The sequence below is a fragment of the Bos indicus genome, chromosome 28 (genome assembly GCF_029378745.1).
Source record: "Bos indicus isolate NIAB-ARS_2022 breed Sahiwal x Tharparkar chromosome 28, NIAB-ARS_B.indTharparkar_mat_pri_1.0, whole genome shotgun sequence".
Lineage (NCBI taxonomy): Eukaryota > Metazoa > Chordata > Mammalia > Artiodactyla > Bovidae > Bos > Bos indicus.
This window is the reverse complement of record NC_091787.1, coordinates 29,146,327-29,173,156: the sequence shown is the minus strand read 5'-3', so window position 1 is coordinate 29,173,156 and position 26,830 is coordinate 29,146,327. Positions and strand designations below refer to the sequence as shown.

The window sequence follows — 26,830 nt, the reverse complement described above, 5'->3', positions numbered from 1 at the left end:
GGTACTGAATTCTCTTAACTTTTGCTTGTCTGGAAATCTTTTTATTTCTCCATCAGTTTTGAATGAGATCCTTGCCAGGTACAGTAATCTTGGTTGTAGATTTTTCCCTTTCAGTACTTAATATATATCCTGCCATTCCCTTCTGGCCTGCAGAGTTCCTGCTGAAAGATCAGCTGTTAAGCATATGGGGTTTCCTTTGTATGATACTTGTTGCTTATTCCTTGCTGCTTTTAATGTTCTTTCTTTGTATTTAGTCTTTGTTACCTTGATTAGTATGTGTCTTGGCATGTTTCTCCTTGGGTTTATCCTGTATGGGACTCTTTGAGCATCTTGGACTTGATTGACTATTTCCTTTTCCATGTTGGGGAAATTTTCAACTATAATCTCTTCAAAAATTTTCTCATACACTTTCATTTTCTCTTCTTCTTCTGGGACCCCTTTAATTCAAATGTTGGTGCTTTTGATATTGTCCCAGAGGCCTCTGAGACTATCCTCAGTTCTTTTTGTTCTTCTTACTTTATTCTGCTCTTCAGAAGTTATTTCCACCATTTTATCTTCCAGCTCACTGATTCATTCTTCTGCTTCAGATATTCTGCTGTTGATTCCTTCTAGAGTATTTTTAATTTCAGTAATTGTGGTGTTTGTCTCTGAGTGTTTATTCTTTAATTCTTCTAGGTCTTTGTTAATTGATTCTTGCAGTTTCTCCATTTTGTTTTCAAGGTTTTTGATCATCTTTACTATCATTATTCTGAATTTTCAGGGAGTTTGCCTGTTTCCTCTTCATTTATTTGGACTTCTGTGTTTCTAATTTATTCCTTCATTTATGTAGTATTTCTCTGCCTTTTTTCTTTTTAAACATTGTGTTTGAGGTCTCCTTTTCCCAACTTCAGGGTTGAATTCTTTCTTCCTTTTGGTTTCTGCCCTCCTAAGGTTGGTCCAGTGGTTTGTGTAAGCTTCATATAGGGTGAGATTTATGCTGAGTTTTTGTTTGTTTGTTTGTTTTTCCTATGATGGGCAAGGCTGAGTGAGGTGGTAATCCTGTCTGCTGCTGATTAGGTTTGTATTGTTGTTTTATTTGTTGTTTAGATGAGGCGTCCTGCACAGGGCGCTCCTGGTGGTTGGGTGATGCCAGGTCTTGTATTCAAGTGGTTTCCACTGTGTGAGTTCTCACTATTTGATACTCTCTAGGATTAGTTCTTTGGTAGTCTAGGGTCTTGGAGTCAGTGTTCCCACTCCATAGGCTCAGGGCTTGCTCTTGAGCTTTGTGTGGTTCTGTATATTCTTTTCATCTGGTCAGGTTCTCCTGTCCGCCCTCAGCTGGTGTTCTGCGTGCACTTCTGTGTCTGAAGGTGTATTCCTGATTCATCCATGGAGAGAGATGTACTCACCGCCCACCTACTCTGCCGTCCTGTCTTCAAACTGATTTTGAACATTCTCTTTGCAAGCATTTCCATCACTGAAAAAAATTAAAACAAAAAGTTCGTAATGAGTTATTGAATGCATATAGCCATTCTTGTAACTATAAATTAACTTCAAATTTTAGAAATTTCTTTTCCTTATTTCACATCCTGTAACCTTTCAAAGAAATTTAATTTCCAGTCTGTTTTGTGTATGCTCCATTCATGGAAAAAATTTTTTTTAAAACTATAAAAAATTTAAAAGTCAACTGGCTTTCAAGGTTCAACACAGGTGACTGGAAGTCTATGGAGTTATTTTCTCTTTTTAGCTTCCTTTGTAAAAATCCCAGATTTCTGACTGATTGGATAAATGTGATTCATTTTTTTTTTTTGTTTTGTAATGCAACTATTTTGATGGTTGGCTTCACAGCTGAGGCGAGCCACCATTTCAAACCCAATAACAGGAGACTTGGAGACGGTACATTACAGAATTAGCAAAAGGTAAGAGATGTGTATGCTGCATATTTTGCTCTCTAATGAGTGTTTTGTACATCCTACAGGAATTATTCATTTAAGGGAAGTAGGTCATTTTCAGTCTCCAGTCAAGTCACCGCCTATTTTCAAGCATGGAAAAACTGCTTTGTGTTTCACAGGTCTTTCTCTTTAACTAGAAGTTCTGTTTTTAGTATGTAATTGGTCTATTAATTTTAGGGAGTTAATATGCTTTTCCATCTCTCTTCAGGTTAGGAATCAAATCAGGTTAGGCCAGTCCAGGAACTGGCTTAATACTTGTTTTCTTATTCCTTTTTCTTTTTTCTTGCCAAAGACGGGGGGGAAAAAAAAAAAAGGCAGCAGCCTGGATTAATCTGGGAGTAGTCCTTGTTTATGTCGTTCTCTCATATTCATAAATATGCTGCAGTGAATTCACATCATTCTTCATGATGATTGTGTTGGCATTTGTTCATGCATCTTATAAAATAACATTGTCATTATGGAGTCATCTGTATTTCTCCTGTTGGAGTTTTTATTTTAAAAAACTTGCTGACTTAAACATTGGCAATGGAAAGAACAGAGTTATGCTTGAGATCTCAGTCTTCCAAATGCTATTACTTACAAGTTTAGTTGCCTTTTACTTCACCAGAGAGATTTAACAACAGTTATAGCTTGGTGAGAGTTTTAAAAAAATGAATTTAAAGAGACTACTAATTACTCTTTTGTCAAATAATTTGAAGAACATTAAACTTCTAGATCTGAGAAAGAACCTGTGAAACCCAGTGCTATAAATCATTTACATACAGCTTCAAATGATTTAAAAAAAAAAAAGTGAAAGGACAATCTGCAACAAAAATCCGTCAACACATTTTTTTCTTGATTTGGAAGTGGCTTTTGTTATCGCCACTTTTCTAAATGTTTCTGCTGATTTGAAACCATTGCCTACCATCCAGACCAATCTGAACCCTTCCAATCACCTGTGGCTTGGCAAAACAAAACAAAAGCCCCAAATTGCCTGCTACGTGAGTAAGCCCTTGTCCTTTCTCTTTTTTTGTAGCTGAGCCGAGCTACAGTACATGACCCTGAGACTGGAAAATTGACCACAGCCCAGTACAGAGTATCTAAGAGGTAAGGGAGTGATGGGAAGAATTTTAGTCATATTTGGACTATTTTCTTTCTTGTGAGTCTAGTTTTCATAAAACCCATCTTATGGTTTCTAAGACCTCGGCTATTAGGCATAGGTATTTGATAACAGTGCATGACTTTTCATGATGGACATGGTTATGGGGAAGTTGATAGAGGTTTTTCAAAGTGACTTGCTAGGTTTTAAAATGCCTCCTGAGATAGCCCACACCCTACCTGGTAAGTGAAGTTGTGTTCTCATGTCTAAAGTAACAGAAGTTCCCAAAGACTCTTCATAGAACAAGGCCTAATTTAATTTGTAGTAAAGCAGGGGCTTAAAAATCTCAGGGTGACTCAGTAGCTATAGGTAGTGAGAATGACACCTTGAAAGATTACCTAAAAAGTCCTCTGTAAGTCAGTTGGTTTCAAATTCTTTGTTTTTAACAATATTTAAGAGAATCTCCTAAGTTATTGGCTGATAGGTCACTGAAATAATTTTTAATAAAAGGTCACTATGTAACTTGTAAGTATATATAACTTAATAGAAGCTCACAAAATAAATGACGTTATTTCAACAGAACTCTTTTTCCATTTACTTATTTGTATAAATAAAGTTTCTCAGCTCTCATGAAAATAGAAGTGTCATTGAGCTGAATTCTGTCTCATTGTAGCAACAAGTAATATTTATTCACATATAATACTTAATTGAAAATAAATAAGCTTCCTCTCCTTAGGAATATTTTAATATATTTTCATTTTTTATATTTGATGATTGTTTAATTATGTTCTTTAGATTGCTATTGTTTAGTTGCTAAATCATGTCCAACTCTCTGGAACCCCATGGACTGCAGCATGTCAGGCTCCCCTGTTCTTCACAATCTCCCAGAGTTTGCTCGAATTCATATCCATTGAGTCAGTGATGCTATCTCACGGTCTCATCCTCTGCCGCCCCCTTTTCTTCTTGGCCTCAAATCTTTCCCAGCATCAGGGTCTTTTCCAATGAGTTGTCTGTTCACATTAGGTGGCCAGAGTGTTGGAGCTTCAGCTTCCAGTGAATGTTCAGGGTTGATTTCCTTTAGGATTGACTGATTTGACTTCCTTGCTGTCCAAGGGACTCTCAAGAATCTTCTCCAGCACCACAATTCGAAAGCATTGTAATAACCCATTCTAGGAGACATGTTTTTTTTGTTTTTGAACAGTTAGGCCTTTATGTTATAAGAAATTTATATTTTTATCAGTTTACGTAAATATTTTGTTGTGGCGAAGTATAATGTGATGAATAAAAGACTTTAAATCATAAAAATATATCCCTCTTGGAGAGGGCTTCTCAGGCTCAGCACTATTGACATTTTGGATCAGATGATTGTTGTTTGTTGACTGACCTGAGGCTTGTAGGATATTTAGTAGTATCTCTAGTGCCCGCTGAGTGCCAGCACCTGTGACAATAAAAAATATCTTCAGACATTGTCACATGTCCCCTGGTAGGCAAAATTTCCACCACCATCCCTGGGAATTCTACCTCTCTACCCCTGTTAGAACCACTGTTTTAAGGTAGGAATGGAATGAAAATGCATGTTCAAGGAAAAAAAGGGAAGACTGATGTAAAATTTTCAGGCATTTAAAAAGTGCTTCATTCATGTATTTTCTTAAGTGGATGGTGATGGGCATAAAATCATCATGGTATTTAGAGTCCACTGGATAAATTAAAAAATAATCATTTTTCAGAAATTACCACTGTTTTCAGTATGACAGAATTAAATTTTTTCAAACTCTTGGGATGAAAATTTTCATTTGTCAGCTAAAAACTGCAAAGGAGTATATAGATTTTTAACAACTAATTTAGGAGGCAGTCAAACAAAAAATAGCATTTCTCTGTAAGTCATAGCAGAAGTGCTATAAAGACTATACAGAATGCATTGATTTGTTTTCTTAATTACTTTTTTAAGGCAAAGCTTTGTGTTATGTATTAGCCTTCAGCATCCCCACACACGTATTCTGGTATACTAACTGTCTGTCCTATACTGCTAGCTATCCCCTTACCCCTAATCACATTCCTGCAGTGTGATTTTGATGTTTGTTAACACTAATACAAGGTAAGGATTTACAGTAAATAATTTGGATAGACATGTTAAACCATGATTGTAATGCTTCTGTGCATTGTATAATAATTAACCCTGATTTGTAGTTAAGTAAGCTAAATTTCCATTTATAGAACCTTTTCATGTCTAAAAAATGAACTCATCTATTTTTAAAAAGATAACTAAATCCATTATATGTTTTATCAGAGACTATTACATGGTTTTAGGCTTTTTTTTTTAACTGTCATAAAACTAGTAAGTATCTAAATTCTCCAGATTTTGATGTTTTTAGGAAGCATTTAAAACAAAATTTTATGAACTTAGTGTTTTTAAAGTCATTTTTGGAAATTTTCTATATATACAGTGGACTTTTGAACAAAATATTCAGCCCACAGAGCCACTGGACTCTTACAAAAGTCAAATTACTTTTGGAAAGGTGATCCAAACCTTTTTTTCCCCTCTTTGGAGCTAAATATTTCTAAACATTTTGAGCTTATTTTTGAAAATACTATAATTTCATAGCTCTGGATGTTTGAGAAAGGCACAGCCATACTTTATATTATATTAACAGTAGAAGATACTTGGCCAGTAACATTAGACACATTGAAAGACTGAATAACACCACAGTAAATTCATGCAGACTTGGCAAAGAATGCAGTGTGAGTGTGTGTTTGTGTTCAAAACAACCTAGTAAAAAAAGAATTCCATAGCACAGTGGTTCTCATTTTTACTCTAAAGGAAAAATTTTCATCAGTCCTTTAAAAAATAAAATCTTTATGTGAGAGGTCTAAACAGTTAAGGAAGGAATTTGCTCCTTGAAATGTCCAATACATTTCATATTTTAACAAATAAAAAGTTTTTGCTATTTTGAAAATTTAATATCTATTGAGACATTTTCTACCCATCACTGTGAATCTGAAATTTGGAGATTTCACAAGTGAAATAAATGAGTGTTTTATGTTTCCTTCATATTTTATTGCTGGAGAAGGAAATGGCAACCCACTCCGATATTCATGTCTGGAAAATCCCATGGACCGAGGAGCCTGGTAGGCTACAGTCCATGGGGTCGCAAAGAGTCAGACACGACTGAGTGACTTCACTTTCATATTTTATACCTCTGAAGAAGGCATCTCCAATGCAAAAATAGCAGAAAAAGTTTGTTTGTACTGATGTCAGTTAAAGAGGTCCCCTTTTCTCTGGGAACATCTGTATTTTGAAAGAGTCAGAAGGGAATTTGAAATACCTGTATTCTGAGACATTTCTAAGTGATTGCATCATCATCTGTGGAAGTAAGAATATGTTCATCTTCTAGCAAATAGAATTTTCTTTGGGCAGAGTATGTGTAGAAATCCATTACTGTTTAAAAAACAAAATGTTTACTCTATTGACTACCTGTGAACTTTTGGCAAATCATTTTTTGTCTTTCCAGTATTACAAAAAAAAAACAAACTAAAATTTTACTGTGTGTGTGTGTGCACTCAACTGTGTCTGACTCTTTGCAACCTCGTGGACTGTAGCCATCAGGCTCCTCTCTCCATGAAATTTTCCAGGCAAGAATACTGGAATGGGTTGCCATTTCCTTCTCCAGGGGATCTTCCCAACTCAGGGATTGAACCTGTGTCTCCTGCATTGGCAGGCAGATTCTTTACCACCACTCCACCTCAGCTTGTTACTGGAGAAGCTAATAGTTTGGCTAAATCAAAGTAATGGAATTTTAGTTTTTGAGAGGTAATCATTCAGTTATAGGTGGTGCAGTGATAAAAGAATCCATTTGTCAATGCAGGAGATACAAGAGACACAGGTTTGATCCCTGGGTCGGGAAGATCCCCTGGAGAAGGAAATGGCAACCCGCTCCAGTATTCTCGCCTAGAAAATTTCATGCACAGAGGAGCCTGGTGAGCTACAGTCCGTGGGGTCACCAAGAATTGGATACAATTGAGTGACTGAGCACACATATGCACACACACATTCAGACGTATACTCTGAGAAGACAGTTACGTGAGTTCGTAAGTCCAGTTAAAGTAATATATGCAAATAAACAGTTTATTGAGTGTGGTAGAGAAAGCTTCTTTAATTCTGGTGGAATCAATATCACTTCTTGGAAGTGATTTCATTTTTTACTTTGAAGTACAGATATCCTATAATATGATATTTTATTATGCTTAAGATTTAATTTACCCCATGTTAAAAAGGAGCAAATGGAGTGTAAAAATGTATTAATATTTTTAGTTTAGAGGCCAATGTAAATAGCTTTGAGTGATACCAAATTTTTTTTTTAATTTGCATAGCTTGTAACAACAACATCCCCTTCTATTGGCTAGAACAGTCCTTCTCAGATTGAGATAAATGGATAGATCCAGATGGATCTATAGTGTTATTGTATAATTGTCCCACAGAGAACCAAAGGGACTGGATAAATTCCACCTCTAGATGATTAGTCTTTCTTTGTTAATTGTGAAGCACTTATGGAAGAGTTATTGAAAGTTTTGCCCTCTGTAACTGGCACTTTGTGCCCTGAATTATATTTTGCCTTTGCAAAAAAATCACGTAGTGGTATGCAGATTACATAATCATGTTTTCTTTTGGCAGTTTTGTAACAATCTTAACCTTCCCTTGTGGTTCAGCGGGTAAAGAATCTGCCTGCAGTGCAGGACACCTGGGTTTGATCCCTGGGTCGGGAAGATCCCCTGGAGAAGGGAAAGGCTACCCACCCCAGTATTGTGGACTGGAGAATTCCACGAACTGTATGGTCCTTGGGGTTTCAAAGAGTTGGACATGACTGAGCACTTTCACTTAAAAACCTCCAAAGTGATGGTGTTTGTTTACTTGAGCATGCATTCCTTAGTATTAGAAATATAGTCATGCAACGTGAGACTGTTTCTTCTTACTTAAATAAAGCATTCCAGTGATATTTTTTAAAGTATATAGTAAAAGGATAATGAACTTTTTTTTATAGCAGAAACTCATTAGAAATGAAAAAAATGTTAATGTTACTCTGCATGTACAACTTAACTCTCAGGTTCCTGTCATTAAGACCAAAAGAAATATATTTTGGGTTATCTAATGGAAAAAGAGGACACATAAAAAGACTTCTGTTTTTCTCCTAGCGCTAAACTATGTTTTGTGGAAAAAACACTGTATAACTTAGTTGACGTTTTCAATTATAATTGTACAAAAGATAGAGAATGTTCTTCAAATGATTTTTTTTCCAGGTTACAGTAAATGCTATAATTTAACATTCTAACTCAGTTAAAGCACTGAGTACTAGAAGAATATTGATATCTGATTATTTAATTTAATGTAGGAGTAAGACTTCGAGATCCTAAAGAACAGACAGTTAACATATTACAGTATCATTGTCTTGTCATTTTTAGTAGTGTTAAAACAACTCAGCTAATTTCAACTATCCAATAAGTCTACAATAATGTTCCTGAAGACAGATTAGCAGTAATACTTTAAAGGATGGGATGAGTAAAATGTTTTAAATGTGTTCTCCAGCTTTGGAGAATCTTACTATATTTTAGAGAGGTTTCATATAAAAGTCATATTAAGTGAAATAACCTCCTATGTAGAACTCATTTTCCTCTCCAGTGACTATAGCAGTTTCTTTTAAAGCTGTGGTTATCAGTGACTGTGTCTCATCTAAGGCTTAATTTCTAAGCCTTCTATTAAGATAGTTTATGATATAGCAAGAAGTACAAATTAAAACTTTTAAAAAATTTAAACAATTAAAATATTTTTGCCTCTAAGATTGGCAAAGATTAAAAAGATTTATACTGTCAAGGATTTTATGAAATGGGTACTCATAAACAGTTGATAGAAGTATAAGTCACAAATATTTTTGGAGGGCAATTTGATATCATTTATCAAAATGTAAAACTCATGTAGTATTTCCACATCTAGGAAATTATCCTACAGAGATATTTGCAGAAGTATGCAAAAGGTATGCATAAGTTTGTTACAATATTGTTTGTAACAGAGAAAAATTAGAAACAACCTTTTTTAACCAGTGCTTTATTGATAGACCTTTGTGGTCATCTTGGAATTAAAGATATTTTAATATTAAAAATAAAAAGCAGTAATTTAAAAAAGGTAACAAATTGAAATGTAAAGTGGTATAGTTGCTGTGGAAAACAGGCTGGCAGTTCCTCACAAAGTCGAACATGGGATTATGATATGATCTAGAAATTCCACTTCTAGGTATATATCCCCCCAAATTGAAAAGGGGTCTCAAACCGATTACTTGTACATCCATGTTCATAACAGCCTTATTCATGATAGTCAACAGGTAGAGGCAATCCAAGCATCCATTTGTGGATGAATGGATAAATAAAATGTGGTATAAACAAATTATGGACTGTATTCAACCTTTAGAAGGATTGAAATTCTGATACATGCTATAACATGGATGAACTTTGAGGATATTATACTAAGTGAAATAAGCCAGGCATAAAAGGACAAATATGATATGACTCCACTTACAGAAGGTATCTAGAATAGGCAAATTCATACAGAGAAAAAGTGGACTAGAGGTTACCCAGGCCTGGGAGGAGAAGGAAATGGCAAATTGTTGTTTCAGAGTATACAGAATTTCAGTGTGGGATGGAGAAAAAGGTTTGGAAATAGAGAGTGGTGATGCTTGTGCAACTTTGTGAATGTATTTAACACCCCTGAATTGCACTCTTAAAAGTGATTAAAATGGTTAATTTTATGTTGTATATTTTTTACCACAATAATTTTTTTAAAAATGAGGTAGCATTATGTGTATTAACTAGGAAATATGTCAGAAGTATTTTTAGGGAGAAAAAAGTATATGTGTATATTAAGGTGTAAGGTTGAAGGGTGGATTTTTTTTTTTTTAATTCTCTCAGTAAGTTTGTTTACACACAGGGAAAAGCTATTGAGAGGATATATATCTATTGGTTAATAGTGTTTTGAGACTAGGAAAGGGATGTACTTTTATACTCTTTGAAATTTTTATAATAAGTATTTCTTTTAAAAATACCTTTATTGAGGGACTTGCCTTGCAGTCCAGTGGTTAAGACTTCTAGCTTCCAATGCAGGAGGCATGGGTTCAGCCCTTGGTTGGAGAACTAAGATCCTGCAAGCTGCTTGGTGTGCCCCCAAAACAGCTTTATTGAACTATAAACCATACGGTTCACCCATTTGAAGGGTATAAGTCAGTGGTTTTTAGTATAGTTAGAGAATTGTGCCTCCATCACCGCAATTAATTTTAGAACATTTTCATTACCCCAAAGGGAAGTTTTACACTCCTCAGCCATAACTATCCAATCCTTACCCCCTACCTGTCCAACCCTTGGCGACCACTAATCTACTCTCTGTTTTTAATAGATTTGCCTATCCTGAATGTTTTGTGTAAATGGAATCATAAACGTGACCTTTTAGTGTCCGGCCTCTTTTGCTTAGCATGTTTTCAGGGTATGGTTGAGCAATATCCTTTTGTATAGATATGCCACATTTTATCTATCTTTTGATAGATATTTGGGTTATTTCTGCTTTTTGGCTATTATGAATAATGCTGTTCTGAAGTTCATGTCTTTTGAAATACTGCTTATTTTGATGATGTCCTGTTTGTTGTTGTTCTTTGTACTTTTGAGGTCATAGCTAAAACAATGACTAAGGTCACAGAGATATACATCGTGTTTTTTTTCCAAAAAGCTTTGTAGTTTTAGCTCTTATATTTAGATCTCTAATCCCTTCTGAGTTAGTTTTTTTTTTTATTATAATGTGAATGAGGTAGGGGGTTCATCTTTTCTTTTGCACATGGTTATCCTGTGTCCCAGAACCATTTGTTGACTATAACAAGCATTTGTTATAGTCTTGTTAAATAAACAGGCATATTATAATGTTGACTATAACAAGCTTTTATAATTTTAAAACTATAAAGTGAAAGTGATAATTTGCTAAAATGGTAAAAGTGAAGGTGTTCTTGAGAACAGGAGACTTCAGGCTAAAGAGTTAAGTAAGCAAGGAATACCTGGAGATTGCTTGAGTGAGGAGAAGAGTTTCAAGAGGGATGAACATTGTGAAATGTTACTAAAAGAGCAAATAACTGTGAGAAAAATCAGAAAATCTTGTTTGATTTAATAACAGCAGGATTATGAGTGATGTTAGCAAGAGCAGTTTCGATGGAGTGATAGAGATTAAATCTAGATTGGAATGGATTGAGAAGTGAGGAGTCTGTGAAAAGGTTGACTTGAAGAGGGAGGAGAAAGAAGTTGGTAGCTGGAGAGAGAAAGAATTGAGGGAAAGAATTTGAAAATTTTGCTTATTTAATGGGAAAGTCTTAAGTGCTATTAAAAGCTGTGGGAGGAATTAATTGAGAATGGATGTTGATTATGTAAGAGAGAGAAGGGCTAATCAATGATTCATGATTCCTGAAATGGCAGGAGATAATAGAATCTAAGGCAGAGGATTGGCCTTAGATAATGGAGAGAAATCTCCTCTTGGAACTGGAATGAACTAGAATGAACTGTGTATCAGGAATAGATTGAATGGTTTCTGTTTTGTCTTCTAAGTAGGAGATATGTTGTCCACTGTGTGAAGGGGGAGTCATGGGTGGGCTGGCATATAGAATAAAGGAGAGGGTAAGGCCCACTTAGAGTTAGTGTTCATGAATTTTTAGTGGAATGTATTTGCCTTATTTCATTATTTTCTCCAGTAGAATTTGGTAATACAGGTATAAGCTTGGAGAAAAGAAATTCATTCAGAATTTTTGCCAGAGAGTTGAATTTAGGCTTTTATCAAGAATGCTGTTGAAGGACTTCCCTGGTGGTCCAATGGATGCCACGCTTCCATTGCAGGTGGCATGGGTTCAATCCCTGTTTGGGAAACTAAGGTCTTGCAGCCATGGCACTACTAAAAAAAATTGCTGATGCTGTAGAAATGATGGACCGTAGCTTGGTGAGAGGAGCGAAGAAAGAAAAAGTCTATTAGACTGGGAAAAAGCATACATAAAGGAGAGAGTTGAATTTGAACTATAGTTTCCATACCATAAAATTCATCCTTTAAAGTATGCAGTTCAGTGGTTTTCAGTCTTTTTAGCTGTGCAGTCATCACCATTATCTAATTCCAGAACATTTTCACCACCCAAAAGGAAATCCTGTATCCATTAGCAACCGTTCCTTAATTCCCCCTTCAATGGCAACCACTAATCTACTGTCTATCGATTTACCTGGACATTTCATGTAAATAGAATCATAATGTGTGACCTTTTGTATCTGATTTATCTTTAACATAATGATTTCAAGGTTCATCCGTGTTGTGGCATGTATCAGTACTTCCTTTTCATGACACAATAATCCATCTTATGGATATATCACATTTTATGTATCTGTCCATCAGTTGATGGACATTTGGATTATTTGCACTTTTTGGCTATTAACAATGCTACTGTGAACATTTATGCACAAGTTTTGGTATGAACACACATTTTAATTTCTCTTGGATACACATACCTAGGCATGGAATTACTAGGTCACTCTATGTTTAACAATTTGAGGAATTGCCAAAGTGTTTTCCAGAGTGACTGCACTAGTTTCCCTTCCTACCAGCAATATATGAGGCTTCTGGTGACTTCACGTCATCACCAACACTTGTTATTGTCCATCTTTTTGATTACAGCCATCCTACTGTGTGTGTTGGGTATCTTTTAAAAACTTTTTTATTTATACAATCAGTACATGAATTCTTTTCCTTATGAAATATTAGCATTATATAAATCAAGCTAAAATCCCTAATCTCCACCCTGGCCAGTTCCTATACCTTACCTAGAAGGAACAGTTGTTTTCAGTTTGATGTATATATTTGTTTCATATATATATTTTTTTCAAAATTAACAAGAAATTCTCCGTGTAGATAGCCCTTTATAGCCTTCTTACATTAACCCACCTGTTTTCATGAAAACTCTGTAATAAATGATATTAATTTTTTCCCTTTCCAACCTCGAACTGTTGAATGTAACATCCTTTAACATCAGTAAAAATCGTATCAAAGAAGCAAATCAACTAAATGATTATAGATAAAGCCATAATATTATGGCTGTATATTATGGCTTTTAAAATGGCCTTCATGTATTGAAACTTAATCAATAAAACTAGTATTTTCTTCATGTTTTTAGTGCCTGGCTGTCTGGCTATGAAAACCCTGTGGTGTCACGAATTAATATGAGAATCCAAGATCTGACAGGACTAGATGTCTCCACAGCAGAGGAATTACAGGTAGGTAATCACATTATTCTTAAACTTCTTCAAAAGATGCTTCACATAGAGAACTCTCCTCAATGTTATGTGGCAGCCTGGATGGGAGGGGAGTTTGGGGGAGAATGGATACATGTATATGCATGGCTGAGTCCCTTTGCTATCCATCTCAAATTATCACAACACTATTAATTGGCTATACTCCAATACAAAATAAAAAGTTAAAAAAATTTTTTTAAAAAGATGCTTCAGATGAGATTTTTCTGTCACTGTACAGACAGTATTCAATTTGCATACTTTGTGACTGTAAAAGTGCATATATAGGCTGAAACCATGTACACTGATCTTAATAATCAGTGGGAAAACTTGAAATTGTTCTGGGACCTTTAAGATTTTTTCTCAAAACATTAAAAACTCTTACTGTTGAGTATAAATTTCTAAGGAAATGAAAAATATGTAATACTAATATTTATTAATACACTGTTTTTCATAAATAATTTTTTCTTTCTGTTTTCAATTCATATACCATAAAATTTACCCTGATTTTAGTATTCACATGGTTGTACATCATCACCACTATTTTCATCACACCGAAAGAAACCCCATTTAAGTAATCACTGTCCATTCCCCTGCTCTAGTGCCCCTGGCGACTGCTTCTCTACTTTCTATGAATTTGCCTATTCTAGATATTTCATATAAATGGAGTAATACAATATGTGGCTTGATATATTTGGGTTATTTTACTTAACAATGTTTTTAAGCTGTATATGTGTTGTAGCATGAATCAGCACTTCATGCTTTTTCATGTCTGAATAGTACTCTCTTATTGGCGACTTAGCATAGCATAGCATAGCATTGGATATACCACATTTTATTTATTAGTTGAAGAACATTTGTTTCCACTCTTTGGATATTATGACTAATGCTATGAACATTGGTCTACAAATTTTTGAACAGATAACATTTAAATTCCTCTTGGGTATATATCTATTAAAGGAAGTGTGCTGGTTCATGTGTTATCTTTAATATTTAAGGAGCTGACAAACTGTTTTCCCAAATGGCCAAGTGATTTTACGATCCCACTGGCAATGTACAGGGTTCCATTTTTGTCTCATCTTTGCCAACACCTGTTCTTGCCCATTTTTTTAAATTAAGCTTATTCTAATATGTATGAAATGCTATTTCATATGGTTTTTATTTGCATTTCCCTGGAAAACCACTAGACCATTCAGGTATGACCTAAATCAAATCCCTTATGATTATACAGTGGAAGTGAGAAATAGATTTAAGGGACTAGATCTGATAGAGTGCCTGATGAACTATGGATGGAGGTTCGTGACATTGTACAGGAGACAGGGATCAAGACCATCCCCAAGAAAAAGAAATGCAAAAAGCAAAATGGCTGTCTGAGGAGGCCTTACAAATAGCTCTGAAAAGAAGAGAAGCAAAAACCAAAGGAGAAAAGGAAAGATATAAGCATCTGAATGCAGAGTTCCAAAGACTAGCAAGGAGAGATAAGAAAGCCTTCCTCAATGATCAATGCAAAGAAATAGAGGAAAACAATAGAATGGGAAAGACTAGAGATCACTTCAAGAAAATTAGAGATACCAAGGGAACATTTCATGCAAAGATGGGCTCGATAAAGGACAGGAAAGGTATGGACCTAACAGAAGCAGAAGATATTAAGAAGAGGTGGCAAGAATACACAGAAGAACTGTGCAAAAAAGATCTTCATGAACCAGATGATCATGATGGTGTGATCACTCACCTAGAGCCAGACATCCTGGAATGCGAAGTCAAGGAAGCATCACTACAAACAAAGCTATTGGAGGTGATGGAATTCCAGTTGAGCTATTTGAAATCTTAAAAGATGATGCTGTAAAAGTGCCGTCCTCAATATGCTAGCAAATTTGGAAAACTCAGCAGTGGCCACAGGACTGGAAAAGGGCAGTTTTCATTCCAATCCCAAAGGCAATGCCAAAGAATGTTCAAACTACCGCACAATTGCACTCATCTTACATGCTAGTAAAGTAATGCTCAAAATTCTCCAAGCCAGGCTTCAGCAATATGTGAACCATGAACTTCCAGATGTTCAAGCTGGTTTTAGAAAAGGCAGAAATAAAATTGCCAACATCCACTGGATCATCAAAAAAGCAAGAGAGTTCCAGAAAAACATCTATTTCTGCTTTATTGACTATGGCAAAGCCTTTGACTATGTGGATCACAATAAATTGTGGAAAATTCTGAAAGAGATGGGAATACCAGACAACTTGACCTGCCTCTTGAGAAACCTGTATGCAGGTCAGGAAGCAACAGTTAGAACTGGACATGAAACAACAGACTGGTTCCAAATAGGAAAAGGAGTACGTCTATGCTGTATATTGTCACCTTGCTTATTTAACTTATATGCAGAGTACATCATGAGAAATGCTGGGCTGGAAGAATCACAAGCTGGAATCAAGATTGCCAGGAGAAATATCAGTAACCTCAGATATGCAGATGACACCACCCTTATGGCAGAAAGTGAAGAGGAACTAAAGAGTGAAAACGTTGGCTTAAAGCTCAACATTCAGAAAATGAAGATCATGGCATCCGGTCCCATCACTTCTTGGCAAATAGATGAGGAAACAGTGGCTTACTTTATTTTTTTGGGCTCCAAAATCACTGCAGATGGTGATTGCAGCCATGAAATTAAAAGATGCTTACTCCTTGGAAGGAAAGTCATGACCAACCTAGACCTCATATTAAAAAGCAGAGACATTACTTTGCCAAAAAGATCTGTCTAGTCAAGGCTATGGTTTTTCCAGTGGTCATGTATGGATGTGAGAGTTGGACTGTGAAGAAGGCTGAGTGCCGAAGAATTGATGCTTTTGAACTGTGGTGTTGGAGAAGACTCTTGAGAGTCCCTTGGACTGCAAAGAGATCCAACCAGTCCATCCTAAAGGAGATCAGTCCTGGGTGTTCATTGGAAGGACTGATGTTGAAGCTGAAACTCCAATACTTTGGCCACCTGCTGCGAAGAACTGACTCATTGGAAAAGATCCTGATGCTGGGAAAGATTGAGGGCAGGAGGAGAAGGGGACGACAGAGGATGAGATGATTGGACGGCATCACCGACTCAGTGGACATGAGTTTGGGTAAACGCTGGGAGTTGGTGCTGAACAGGGAGGCCTGGCGTGCTGGGGTTCATGGGTCTCAAAGAGTTGGACACAATTGAGTAACTGAACGGAACTGATTGCTAATGATGTTGAGTATCTTTTCATGAACTTATTAGTTATTTTTATATCTATGAAAGTAATTTCTATTCAAATCCTTTGCCTGTTTTTTTTAATGGGGTTGTCTTTTATTGAGTTATAAGTGTTGTTCTTATGTTCTGAATACTGGACCCATATTAAGTATATGATTTGCAAATATTTTCTCCCGTTCTCTGGGATGTCTTTCACTTTCTTGATGGTGTCCTTTAGCAAAAATCTTTAATTTCTATGAAGTCTGATAGTCTTTTTTTTTTTTTTTTGGTTGCTTTTACTTAAGGTGTCTTAAGAAACCATTGCCTAATCCAAGGACATAAAGGTTTACACCTGTGGTTTTTTCCTATAATTTTCATGGTTTTATTTCTTACATTCAGGTCTTTGATCCATCTTGAGTCATTTTTATATATGATATAAGATAGAGCCCAACTTCATTCTTTTCATGTGGTTATATAGGCAATTGTCCCAGCATCATTTGTTGAAAACTAGTCTTCACTATTGAATTGTCTCAGTAATTTAAAATATTAGAGATATTGAGGATTACAGTGTTTTAAATCTTTGTAAGTACTTCTCTAGGGGCTTTCCTGGTGGCTCAGGGGTTAAAGCATCTGCCTGTAATGCGGGAGACCTGGGTTTGATCCCTGGGTTGGGAAGATCCCCTGGAGAAGGAAATGGCAACCCACTCCAGTGTTCTTGCCTGGATAATCCCATGGACAGGGGAGCCTAGTGGGCTACAGTCCACAGGGTTACAAAGAGTCGGACACGACTGAGCAACTTCACTTCACTTCTTTAAGCACTTATCAACAGTGATTTCCTTTCTTCTCATTGTGAAACTTATGATACAGAGTGAGCATCTTTTCTCTTTCTTGGTAAATTGTCCTGCTTCTAAGTTTGGTTCAGCTTTTAGTGTTTTATCCTTTCTGCTTTTAATGTTGTTAAATATCTCTGAGAGATCTTTTATTGATGATTTTTTTCCAGAGTCACTTCCTCTAAGATATCTTCATTCTTTTCATCATGATCACTTTCTTTATGTTAATAAGTTCATCGCCAACAAAATTCCTCTGACCTTCACCAGATTCCTCTGACTGCATATCTAGAGTTTCTCAAACAGCAAAAGTTGGAAACATTTTCCTTGTCAGTCTTTTATTCTTCATCTCCATTTTAGTTTGATTTGTGGGGGGATCAGCATGAGTTTTCTTTTTAATACTGAAGTATAGTTGATTTACAATGTTGTGTTAGTTTCAGGCATACCACAAAGTGATTTAGTTATACATATCTGTATATATGTATTTTTTTTTTCAGATTCTTTTCCCCTATAGATTATTACAGAGTATTGAGTAGAGTTCCTTGTGTTATCGCTGAGGGTCGGACACGACTGAGCGACTTCCCTTTCACTTTTCACTTTCATGCATTGGAGAAGGAAATGGCAACCCACTCCAGTGTTCTTGCCTGGAGAATCCCAGGGTTGGGGGAGCCTGGTGGGCTGCCGTCTATGGGGTCGCACAGAGTCGGACATGACTGAAGTGACTCAGCAGCAGCTACCTTTCTGCTTTCGTAACCATAAGTCTGTTTTTTTGTGTTTTTTTTTTTTTTTTTAATTTTGTAGTTTGTATTGGAGTATAGCTGATTAACAATGTTGTGATAGTTTTAGGTGAACAGTGAAGGGACTCAGCCATACATATACATGTATCCCTTCTCCCCAGGATGGCACAGTGGTAAAGAATCTGCCTGCCTGTGCAGGAGATGTGGGTTCAGTTCCTGGGTTGGGAGGATCCCCTAGAGTAGGAAATGACAACCCATTCCAGTATTCTTTCTTGGAAAATTCCATGGACAAAAGAGCCTGGTGGGCTACAGTCCATGGGGTCACAAAGAGTCAGACACAGCTAAGCACGTGCACACACACACTCTCCCCCAAGCTCCCCTCCCATCTTGGTCCTTGTTGGTTATCCATTTTGAATATAGCGGTGTGTTTATGTCCATCCCAAACTCCCTATCTGTCCCTTTCCGTTAGTCTTTCCCCCACCCCCAACCATAAGCTTGTTCTCTGAGTCTGGTTTTTGTTTTGTAAGTTCATTTGTATCATTTTTTTAGATTCCACATATAAGTGATCAAATGATATTTGTCTTTCTCTGACTTACTTCACTTAGTATAACAATCTCTATGTTGTTGCAAATGGAATTATTTCGTTCCTTTTTATGGCTAAGCAACAGTCTGTTGATAAGTATATTCCACATCCTTGTCTATTCCTCTGTCAGTGGACATTTAGGTTGCTTCCTAAAGGTCTTAGCTGTTGCAAATAGTGCTGCAGAGAACATCTGGGTGCATGTGTCTTTTAGAATTACGGTTTTCTCTGGATATATGCCCAGGAGTGGGATTGCTGAATTACATGAAGCTCTGTTTTCCATTTTTTTAAGGAACCTCCATACTCTTCTCTGTAGTGGCTCTGTCAGTCTACATCCCCGCCAGCAGTGTAGGAAGGGTCTCCTTTCTGCACACCCTCTCCAGCATTTTTTGTTTCTAGACTTTTTGATGATGGTCATTCTGACCCTTGTGAGGTGATACGTCATAGTTTTGATTTGCATTTCTCTAATAATTAGTGATGTTGAGCTTTTTTTTTTTCATGTGCTTTTTGGTCATCTGTATGTCTTCTTTGGAGAAACATCTGTTTAGATCATCTGCCCATTTTTTGTTAGGGTTTGTTTTTTGATACTGAGCTGTGTGAGCTGTTTGTGTATTTTGGAGATTAATCCCTTATCAGTCACATCATGAGAGAGGTGAGCTCAGGTCCTACTCATCTTTTCTCATCTTGTCCCAGAACCGAGTCCATTTCAGTTTGATTTCAATTTCAGTTACAGCATTATTGCTTTCCATTTCTCTGCTGCAGTTACCTTTGTTGGACAATTTCTTCTAATTGTCTATTATTGCAAAACATCACATAGATTTTTACTGGAGAATAAGGCGTATGCTTTTCTGTCTGTACAAGAACTGAATAACAGATATGCAGTGGCCAATCATTGATACTTTAAAGAAGTGGTTGGTCATTGGTCATGTTGTGTAGCTGTTATTTATGTAGTAATTTGTGGACTGAAGAGCTAGTAGCAATATTTGCTACTATATATAGTAATTACTGTGGTATTGTATATAATTACTCACAGTTAATGTAACATGGTAACTGAAATGTCCACTGTGCTGTTGGGGGTCTGGTGTTAATGGTTAGTTAAACCATGATATCTGTGATGTATGCATTTTAGAACTGTGCAAAACAGGACTGCCTATATTTAAGTTTGCCTAAGTAAGTTATCATTTACTCCATGGTCATCTACAACTTCCTTGGTACTCATTTGATTATTAAAAAAATGAAAGCTATGATGTGTCTTTTCTTTCCTAATTTGTATTTATTCTTACCTGCCTAACCATCACAGGCTCTTTCAGGCTACTTGATATTTCTGACTGAATAGTCTGATCCAAACCAAGATATCTACAACATAAGAAGTAAATTATCCACAGTAATAATAATTTACATAAGACTTGGACTTTGCTGTGAGCAAAGTTGTAACTATGTACTCATTTTATCAACAATGCTCTTTAGCATTATGAAGCATTATGTAGCATTATGTACTCATTTTATCAACAGTGCTCTTTAGCTCACATTTTCCTTTAATTTTGTTAGCATTTTGTCATATTGGGGTGAAAAGAGGTAGTTAACATTATCTTTATTTTACAAACAAGAAAACTGATTGTATCCAAAGTTACATATGCTGTATTTTAACTAAGAAATCTGGACCATGAACTCAGACCAAATATTTTTCTTACTTTCTTTTGTTGCTTCTCACTGGGACATTTGTCACATCCAGATGAAGTTGTCAGGGCCTTCCAACAGGAATAATTAAATTGGTGTTAACTTCTTCTCTTTTTTTACTTAAGTAGGGAAAAAATACATATCCAAAGGGGATTTCATTAAAGTAGATTGGGAATTTTCCAGTATTTTGGGCTTTGGTAAACATGAATCTTGATTTAAATTCTCAAGGAAAGTGTTTACTGACAATAATAAAAATTGTGAAATTCTAATTTTATAAAACTAATTCTAAAAATCAAAGTTTGTTATGTATTAGGAAAATCATGTGCTCCAAACATTTGCTAAAGAAAAGCATATTAATTAAGATTCTAAAATAGCATTTAACAGCTCTTAGTTTTTCATCCTTGATTTCTTAGAAACTCTAATTAAAAAAAAAAAATGCTTTGCTTCTCATTTATTTAGAAGTACCTAACTGTGATATATGAGAGATCAAAATGGGACTCAGATTTTTTTGAATAGTAATCTTGATAGTTCTTTTATTCATGCCTTGTTTCTCATGCAGGTAGCAAATTATGGAGTTGGAGGACAGTATGAACCCCATTTTGATTTTGCACGGGTAAGTAAACAAAAAAAATGGAGAATGTAGGAGTTCCACTGAAGCTTAGGCATGACATGTTAATTCTGTCATTTTAGTATTATAAATTCATAGCTTATTTTGGAAGAGGTTTGTAGCTCATTTGTGGAAGCATGGTGGGATAGATGCTCTATACATTTTAGCAGTAAGAAACAACTAGAGACATGGAAAAGAATTTAGGATACTTTTAAATGCATCACTGAGCTTTGGGGAAAGTAAAGGAAGTTCTCAAAGGCAAACTGAACAAAGAAAATCTAGAGACTAAAATTAGAGAGTTAAAAGGAAGCAAAAAGGCTGAGGCTGAAGGCGTATACCTCCAGGAATGTAGAGCTTTGGAGATTAACGGCTGTATGAGAGGGCCTGTATAAATGTATGCTACTGACCTGAGATCCCTGCATAAAACCTAAATCTCTAAAGGCATACACCTTCAGAGAAAGAAAGGATGGCCTAGAAAATCATCTGCTTTGAGTCAGGACACTTCAGGAGTTTCCTTTTGCATCCTGGCTTGCGTAAGATGTATTATGGGGAGCTTCTTTGGGCAGTTTGAAAGCATAGGCCTGCCAACAGCTATAGATGCCCCAGGGTGTTGATACCTCAGTGATCAGATATAGAATATAAAATAACTATACAATACTTTATTCATTTTTGTCTTATCTTTTATTTTTAAATTCTCAATGATTTAACTGAAATAGAATCTTCAGGTTGAAAAATTTTTTGAAATCTTAAATTTAGTGGATTAAACATTAGAGACAGCTGTAGTGAATTGGCCAGTAAATCTGCAGGAGTTACAGGAATACATTTTGGAAAAAAAAATAGATGTGGAGACTGGAGGAAAAATAATATTAAAGCAGTTTGTTAAAAACCCATCCTTGCCCAAGTACTCTTGGTTAAGTATTTAACCTTTTAAATAAAAGTAATTTTAACATATTGAGCTATAAATTATGTCATTACCAAATCTTAATTTAAGCTTTATTATAATTACATGAATTCTAAGACATGTGCCAAGTATTCTAATAAACTTCTTGATCTATTACCATTTTTAAATAAGAGTATATTCTTTGGAAAAAAAACATAGTCTGTTAATATATTATGTTATATTCCTTGACTGACTTAATCCTAAAATCCTAGATATTTTCTGTATAGGCTAGCAAAGAATATATTTTTAGTCTATTTTCCTTCTATTTTCAATTACTGAAAAATGTCTTAGGATCTTGGATGATGTGAAAGACTACAGTTTAAGTTCTGACATTAATGTAACTAAACTTTTTTTCTTAGATTTGTATTTTGAAATAATTAGACTCCTAGGAAGTTTCCCCCCAAAAATGTACAGGAAGATCCCATGCACCCTTCAGTGTTAACATCTTGCATAACTATAGTTCATTATTAAAACCAGAAAATTGGCACAAGCAACAGAGCTTATTCATGTTTCACCAGTTATACTGGCTCTTGTGTATATATGTGTATAGTTCTATTACACGTGTAGCTTTGTGTAACTACCAGCACAGGTCAGGGTACATAACTGCACCATCACGTCAGACTCCCTGTATACTACTCTGTCGCTCCACATACCCTTCTGCTATCCCTAACTGCTGGTAATCATTAATCTGTTCTTTATGATAATTGTTATTTCATAAATGTTATATACAGCATGCATCCTTTTAAGATGGTTTCTTTTCACTCAGCATAATTCCCTTGAGATTCATCCATGTTTTTGCAGAGCATATTGATAGCGTGTTTCTCTTTATTGCTGAGTAGTTTCTTGTGGTATGGAAATACCAGTTTAGTCGTTCATCCTTTGAAGGATATTAAGGGACATATTGAGGATATGACAAAGGAATGTGTATAAATTTCTGTATGAAAAATAAAATACTTTTTTTTTTTTTTAGAAAATGCCAAGAGACTATTCTGTATTTTAATTAGCTTTAAATAGCCAGATGTAAATTCTCTAGCCAGATTAAAGTGCTGACAGTCAAAAGACAGGAATAGTAGCAGTGTGAATATTTGAATAGATCATGAGTTCAAAGTAAATCTCAAAGTTATTTTTTTTACCCACAGAGAATTGATTTAATGAATGGGGCTGAAGGTCTCTCATGTCTTGCTTGTTTGGAAGCTAAAACTATAGTTGTTAATTTTTAAAACAATCTGTGGATAGTAGATATTGGTTTTCATTGTATAGACTTAATTTCCGCCCCCCAGTGGTCTTATCAAAAGTATTCAGTGTACTGCTTGAATCAACAGTCAACAAATACTTGAGAGCCTTTTGTATGTAGTGCACTGGATATTACAAAGGAACCTTTAGGGGCTATTTTTAGCTTACTGTTCAGCATGTTACTGATGTTTAGTTGCCTGTGGAGAACTTGAATTACTGAATTTTACATCACGGAATTGTATTTTATTCACAGAAAGATGAGCCAGATGCTTTCAAAGAGCTGGGGACAGGAAATAGAATTGCTACATGGCTGTTTTATGTAAGTTATAGCTAAAATTTTCATTTTGAGTTGGGATTTGATCACATGACTTGTTTTAATGTGTTTAGATGTTTGCTTTGGTTAGCTCTTAACATCTTAGTTGAATGTTTCTTACAACTGAGTAAAGAGGGTTAAGATTTGTTTTTCATTTATCACTTTTTCAGATTGTACTTACTACAGTCTGAGGAAGAAAGTTAAAATGATCGTATCAGAAAAGTGTACAAATCATAGGTATTAACTTGATAAATTTTCACAAAGTGAACATATCTAGTGTATTCGGCACTCAGACCAAGAAATAGTACATTACAGCACCCTAGAAGCCCTTTCCTCAAGGGTAACCGTTCTCACATTGTTCATTAGTTTCAAAACAGTATGATCTTTTTAAAAATTGTTTATCTATTTATACAGATAGAAAGAACCAAGCTTTGATCATATAATATTTGCCCCAGTTATCTGTTGCTGCATAACAGATCATGCCAAAACTGAAAGGTTTAAATTAATAATTTGATTTTTACCTTTCATGGTGGTGAGAGTGGGCTTTATTCATGGTTCTTGCTCTGAATGTCTCATGATGGCTGGCACTTGGGGTCACCTTGAAGATTGAGATTAAAGCTGACCAAAATACTGACTTTTGGCCTGGGCTTCCTCACAGCATGGTGACTGGATTCTAAGAGCAAGTATCCTCCCACAAAAGGCAGTACATGACATTTTTTTAGCCATGCTCCAAAGTCAAATAATATCACTTCTGCTCTATTTTATTAATTGAGGCCATTATAGATGTCTGCCATGCTTCAAGAGGGAAGGAACATAGACACGGATTCTGCCACTCAAGCAGCATGTCCCTGTCATGTAAAAAGAACACATGGGACAGTCCATATTGGGGTATATTAGATTTAGCAAGTACAGTCTCCTACAGTGTTGTAACCTTCATTAACTTTAAAAGATGTATTTTATATTGACTTAGTTTTGCTTATTTCATTGTTGTTTCCATCCCCTATCCTCCTTTGATTTATATGAAATTGAATCTTTTTGTTACCTATTTTATTTCACTCCCTACCAGATCTGTGTATCCCTACTCCATCTGGTTTCTTTCTTCCTTGCTCCCTGCTCCCTTCTGTTTGTCTTTCGCCCAGTTTTTTTTTGGATCATTCTTCTTTCCCTACCCCCCCTTTTTTTTTTAACAGACCTCTTTCCCTGTATCCAGCCTACCTTGTCACTCTCCTGATTGCTCTCCTCATCCCTCTCACAACTCCATCTGGTTTGTAGAAGGATCTAAGACACCATAAAAAAAAAAGGATTTAAGATGTATAAGATAAATTAAGAATGAGAGAGGGAAAACCAGGGGAGAAGCTGATAACATTATGCAAAAATTCGTGTTGTGAAGTCTTTGTATATTTTCTAGAGGTGAGATCTGTAGACTTGTACTGATTTATATACCATCTTTAAGTGTGATGCTTGTCAGACTTTTGATCTGTACATTTACTTCATCAGATTAGCAGTTATTGTGGTTTTAATTTGCATTTCTCTTATTAGAGAGGTTGAGCATCTTTTCAGCTATTTAAGAGCCATTAAGCATTTGCTTTTGGCTATATTTGTTTCATAAACGCAGGCATACATGATGCTGTATTACTTGGTCCAGTATTCATAAATGTTAGATTATTTGTAATTATTAGACTATATATTAATTAGGTCCCCCTTTAGTTAAATATAGCATTTTTATTAATTAGTTTTCATTTTTTTCCCCACTATTTGAATGCTCTTCCCAGATGGCCCCATAGCACAAAGTTTAAATTTCTCCAAAGTTAACTTTTCATTGCTTAAGAGCGATCAGGTCTTTGATACTGATTATACATGTATCACAGTAAAATACACTTCTTTATATCACTCACTTTAAGCTGTTTAATATTAAGGTCAGACTCTGTTTTCTTTGGTACAGCTTCCCTGGTGGCTTGGTACAGCATTTGCCTATATATCACTGATTATAGCATATAGATGGATTTTTGCTTGATGTTACACTATATTATACTTCATTTTTTTGAAAAAAAATCTTCACTCTATGATCTGTGTTTCCTTTGCCTCATTTTGTGCATGTACTTCTTCAATTTATTTGGAAGATTTGTGTTTTTATTCTGGTTTACCTTTAAGACTATAACTTTATCAATCTCTTAATTTTCTAATTTTTAGTTGCCATGTGTTGATACCCTACATGAGAAATGACAAAACTGGTTGTAGTTTGTTACTTTTCTCTTATTTTGTTTGAATTCATTTATTTAAATATTTATTGAATACCTACTATTTTGAGGTACCATTTTAGACACTGAAGCTCAGCAATAAAACAGGTGAAAATTCCTACCCCTATGGAGGTGATATTCTAGTGCTATATAATACATATTTATACCCTTATGTTCCCTAACATGTCAGTTTTAAATCCTCTCTTTTTACCTCTGGCTATAAAAGAAATAGCTATCTCCCAAATTCTTTTCCAATCTCCCTTGCTGACTTTATCTTTCCTTTGCTTTTATATATGTATGTAAACCCAAATGGCATCTTGTTTTTTAAAAACTGACCAGCATGCACCAACCCATCTATGTAATTAGAAGTCCAGGTATTCTCATTCTAGTATTCAGTATCATAGCTATCTCACAGTAGCATGTTTAATTTTTTTCTTTTTTTAATATCTGGCAGTTCATTAACCAATGGAGCATACTGAACAACAAACTGTTACATCTTTCAGGAAGAAAAAACAGTAAATTTGAAAACACATCACCACTGAATTTGGACACAACACCTCTACTCAATTAAGAGAAACATTTGTACAGTCTAGATCTTTATTTTTATACCCATCAGGCCATGAATTCATAGGGAATGGGCTCCAACAATTTGGGTTCCTTTCCATTGGTCCTCATGAAGTGTGCTTCTCTGGGTGGAACAGGCTGGTACTTGAGCTGAACTCAAGTCCCTTTATCTTTAGTTTCCTTCTTTTTCTGATCATTTTCCTTCACACATTTCAGGAATCTAGCTTGGCACATTAATTCTTTTGGCAAGAATCTTGTTTGTTTACAGTGATGCCAACAGCATGCTGGGTAACATTGTAGACTCTCCCAGTTTTGCCATGGTAACATTTGTGGGGCATTCCTTTTTGAACAGTACCCATTCCCTTGATATCTATAATATCACCCTTCTTGTAGATTCGCATGTATGTGGCCAAAGGAACAACTCCATGTTTTCTGAAAGGCCTAGAGAACACGCAGTGGGCGCCCTCCTCTTGCCCTTTGAGTTGGTCGTTTTGGTGAATTAGCCTGAGGGGCCAGGGGTGAGATGGGAAGCCGCGGGAGACACGCATGGGCCTCGAAAGGGGCATGTTTAATTTTACTCC

At 35.6% G+C, this 26,830-nt stretch overlaps 1 protein-coding gene and 1 pseudogene across 5 annotated transcripts in view; one reads left to right on the top strand and one right to left on the bottom strand.

Moving 5' to 3' along the window:
• Nucleotides 1-26,830, top strand: part of P4HA1 (prolyl 4-hydroxylase subunit alpha 1) — a 100,324-nt gene that overhangs the window by 70,236 nt on the left and 3,258 nt on the right. For 4 of the 5 annotated variants that reach the window (XM_070781817.1, XM_070781816.1, XM_070781818.1 and 1 more), the window contains 4 exons: nt 2,947-3,017; nt 13,230-13,333; nt 20,919-20,968; nt 23,389-23,454. In XM_070781817.1, the coding sequence (XP_070637918.1) occupies nt 2,947-3,017; nt 13,230-13,333; nt 20,919-20,968; nt 23,389-23,454 (291 nt within the window). Of the gene's footprint in view, nt 1-1,827; nt 1,899-2,946; nt 3,018-13,229; nt 13,334-20,918; nt 20,969-23,388; nt 23,455-26,830 lie in introns of all 5 variants that reach the window. The other variant, XM_070781815.1, reaches the window with a different exon arrangement.
• Nucleotides 1,322-26,830, bottom strand: LOC109553860 (large ribosomal subunit protein eL21-like; annotated as a pseudogene).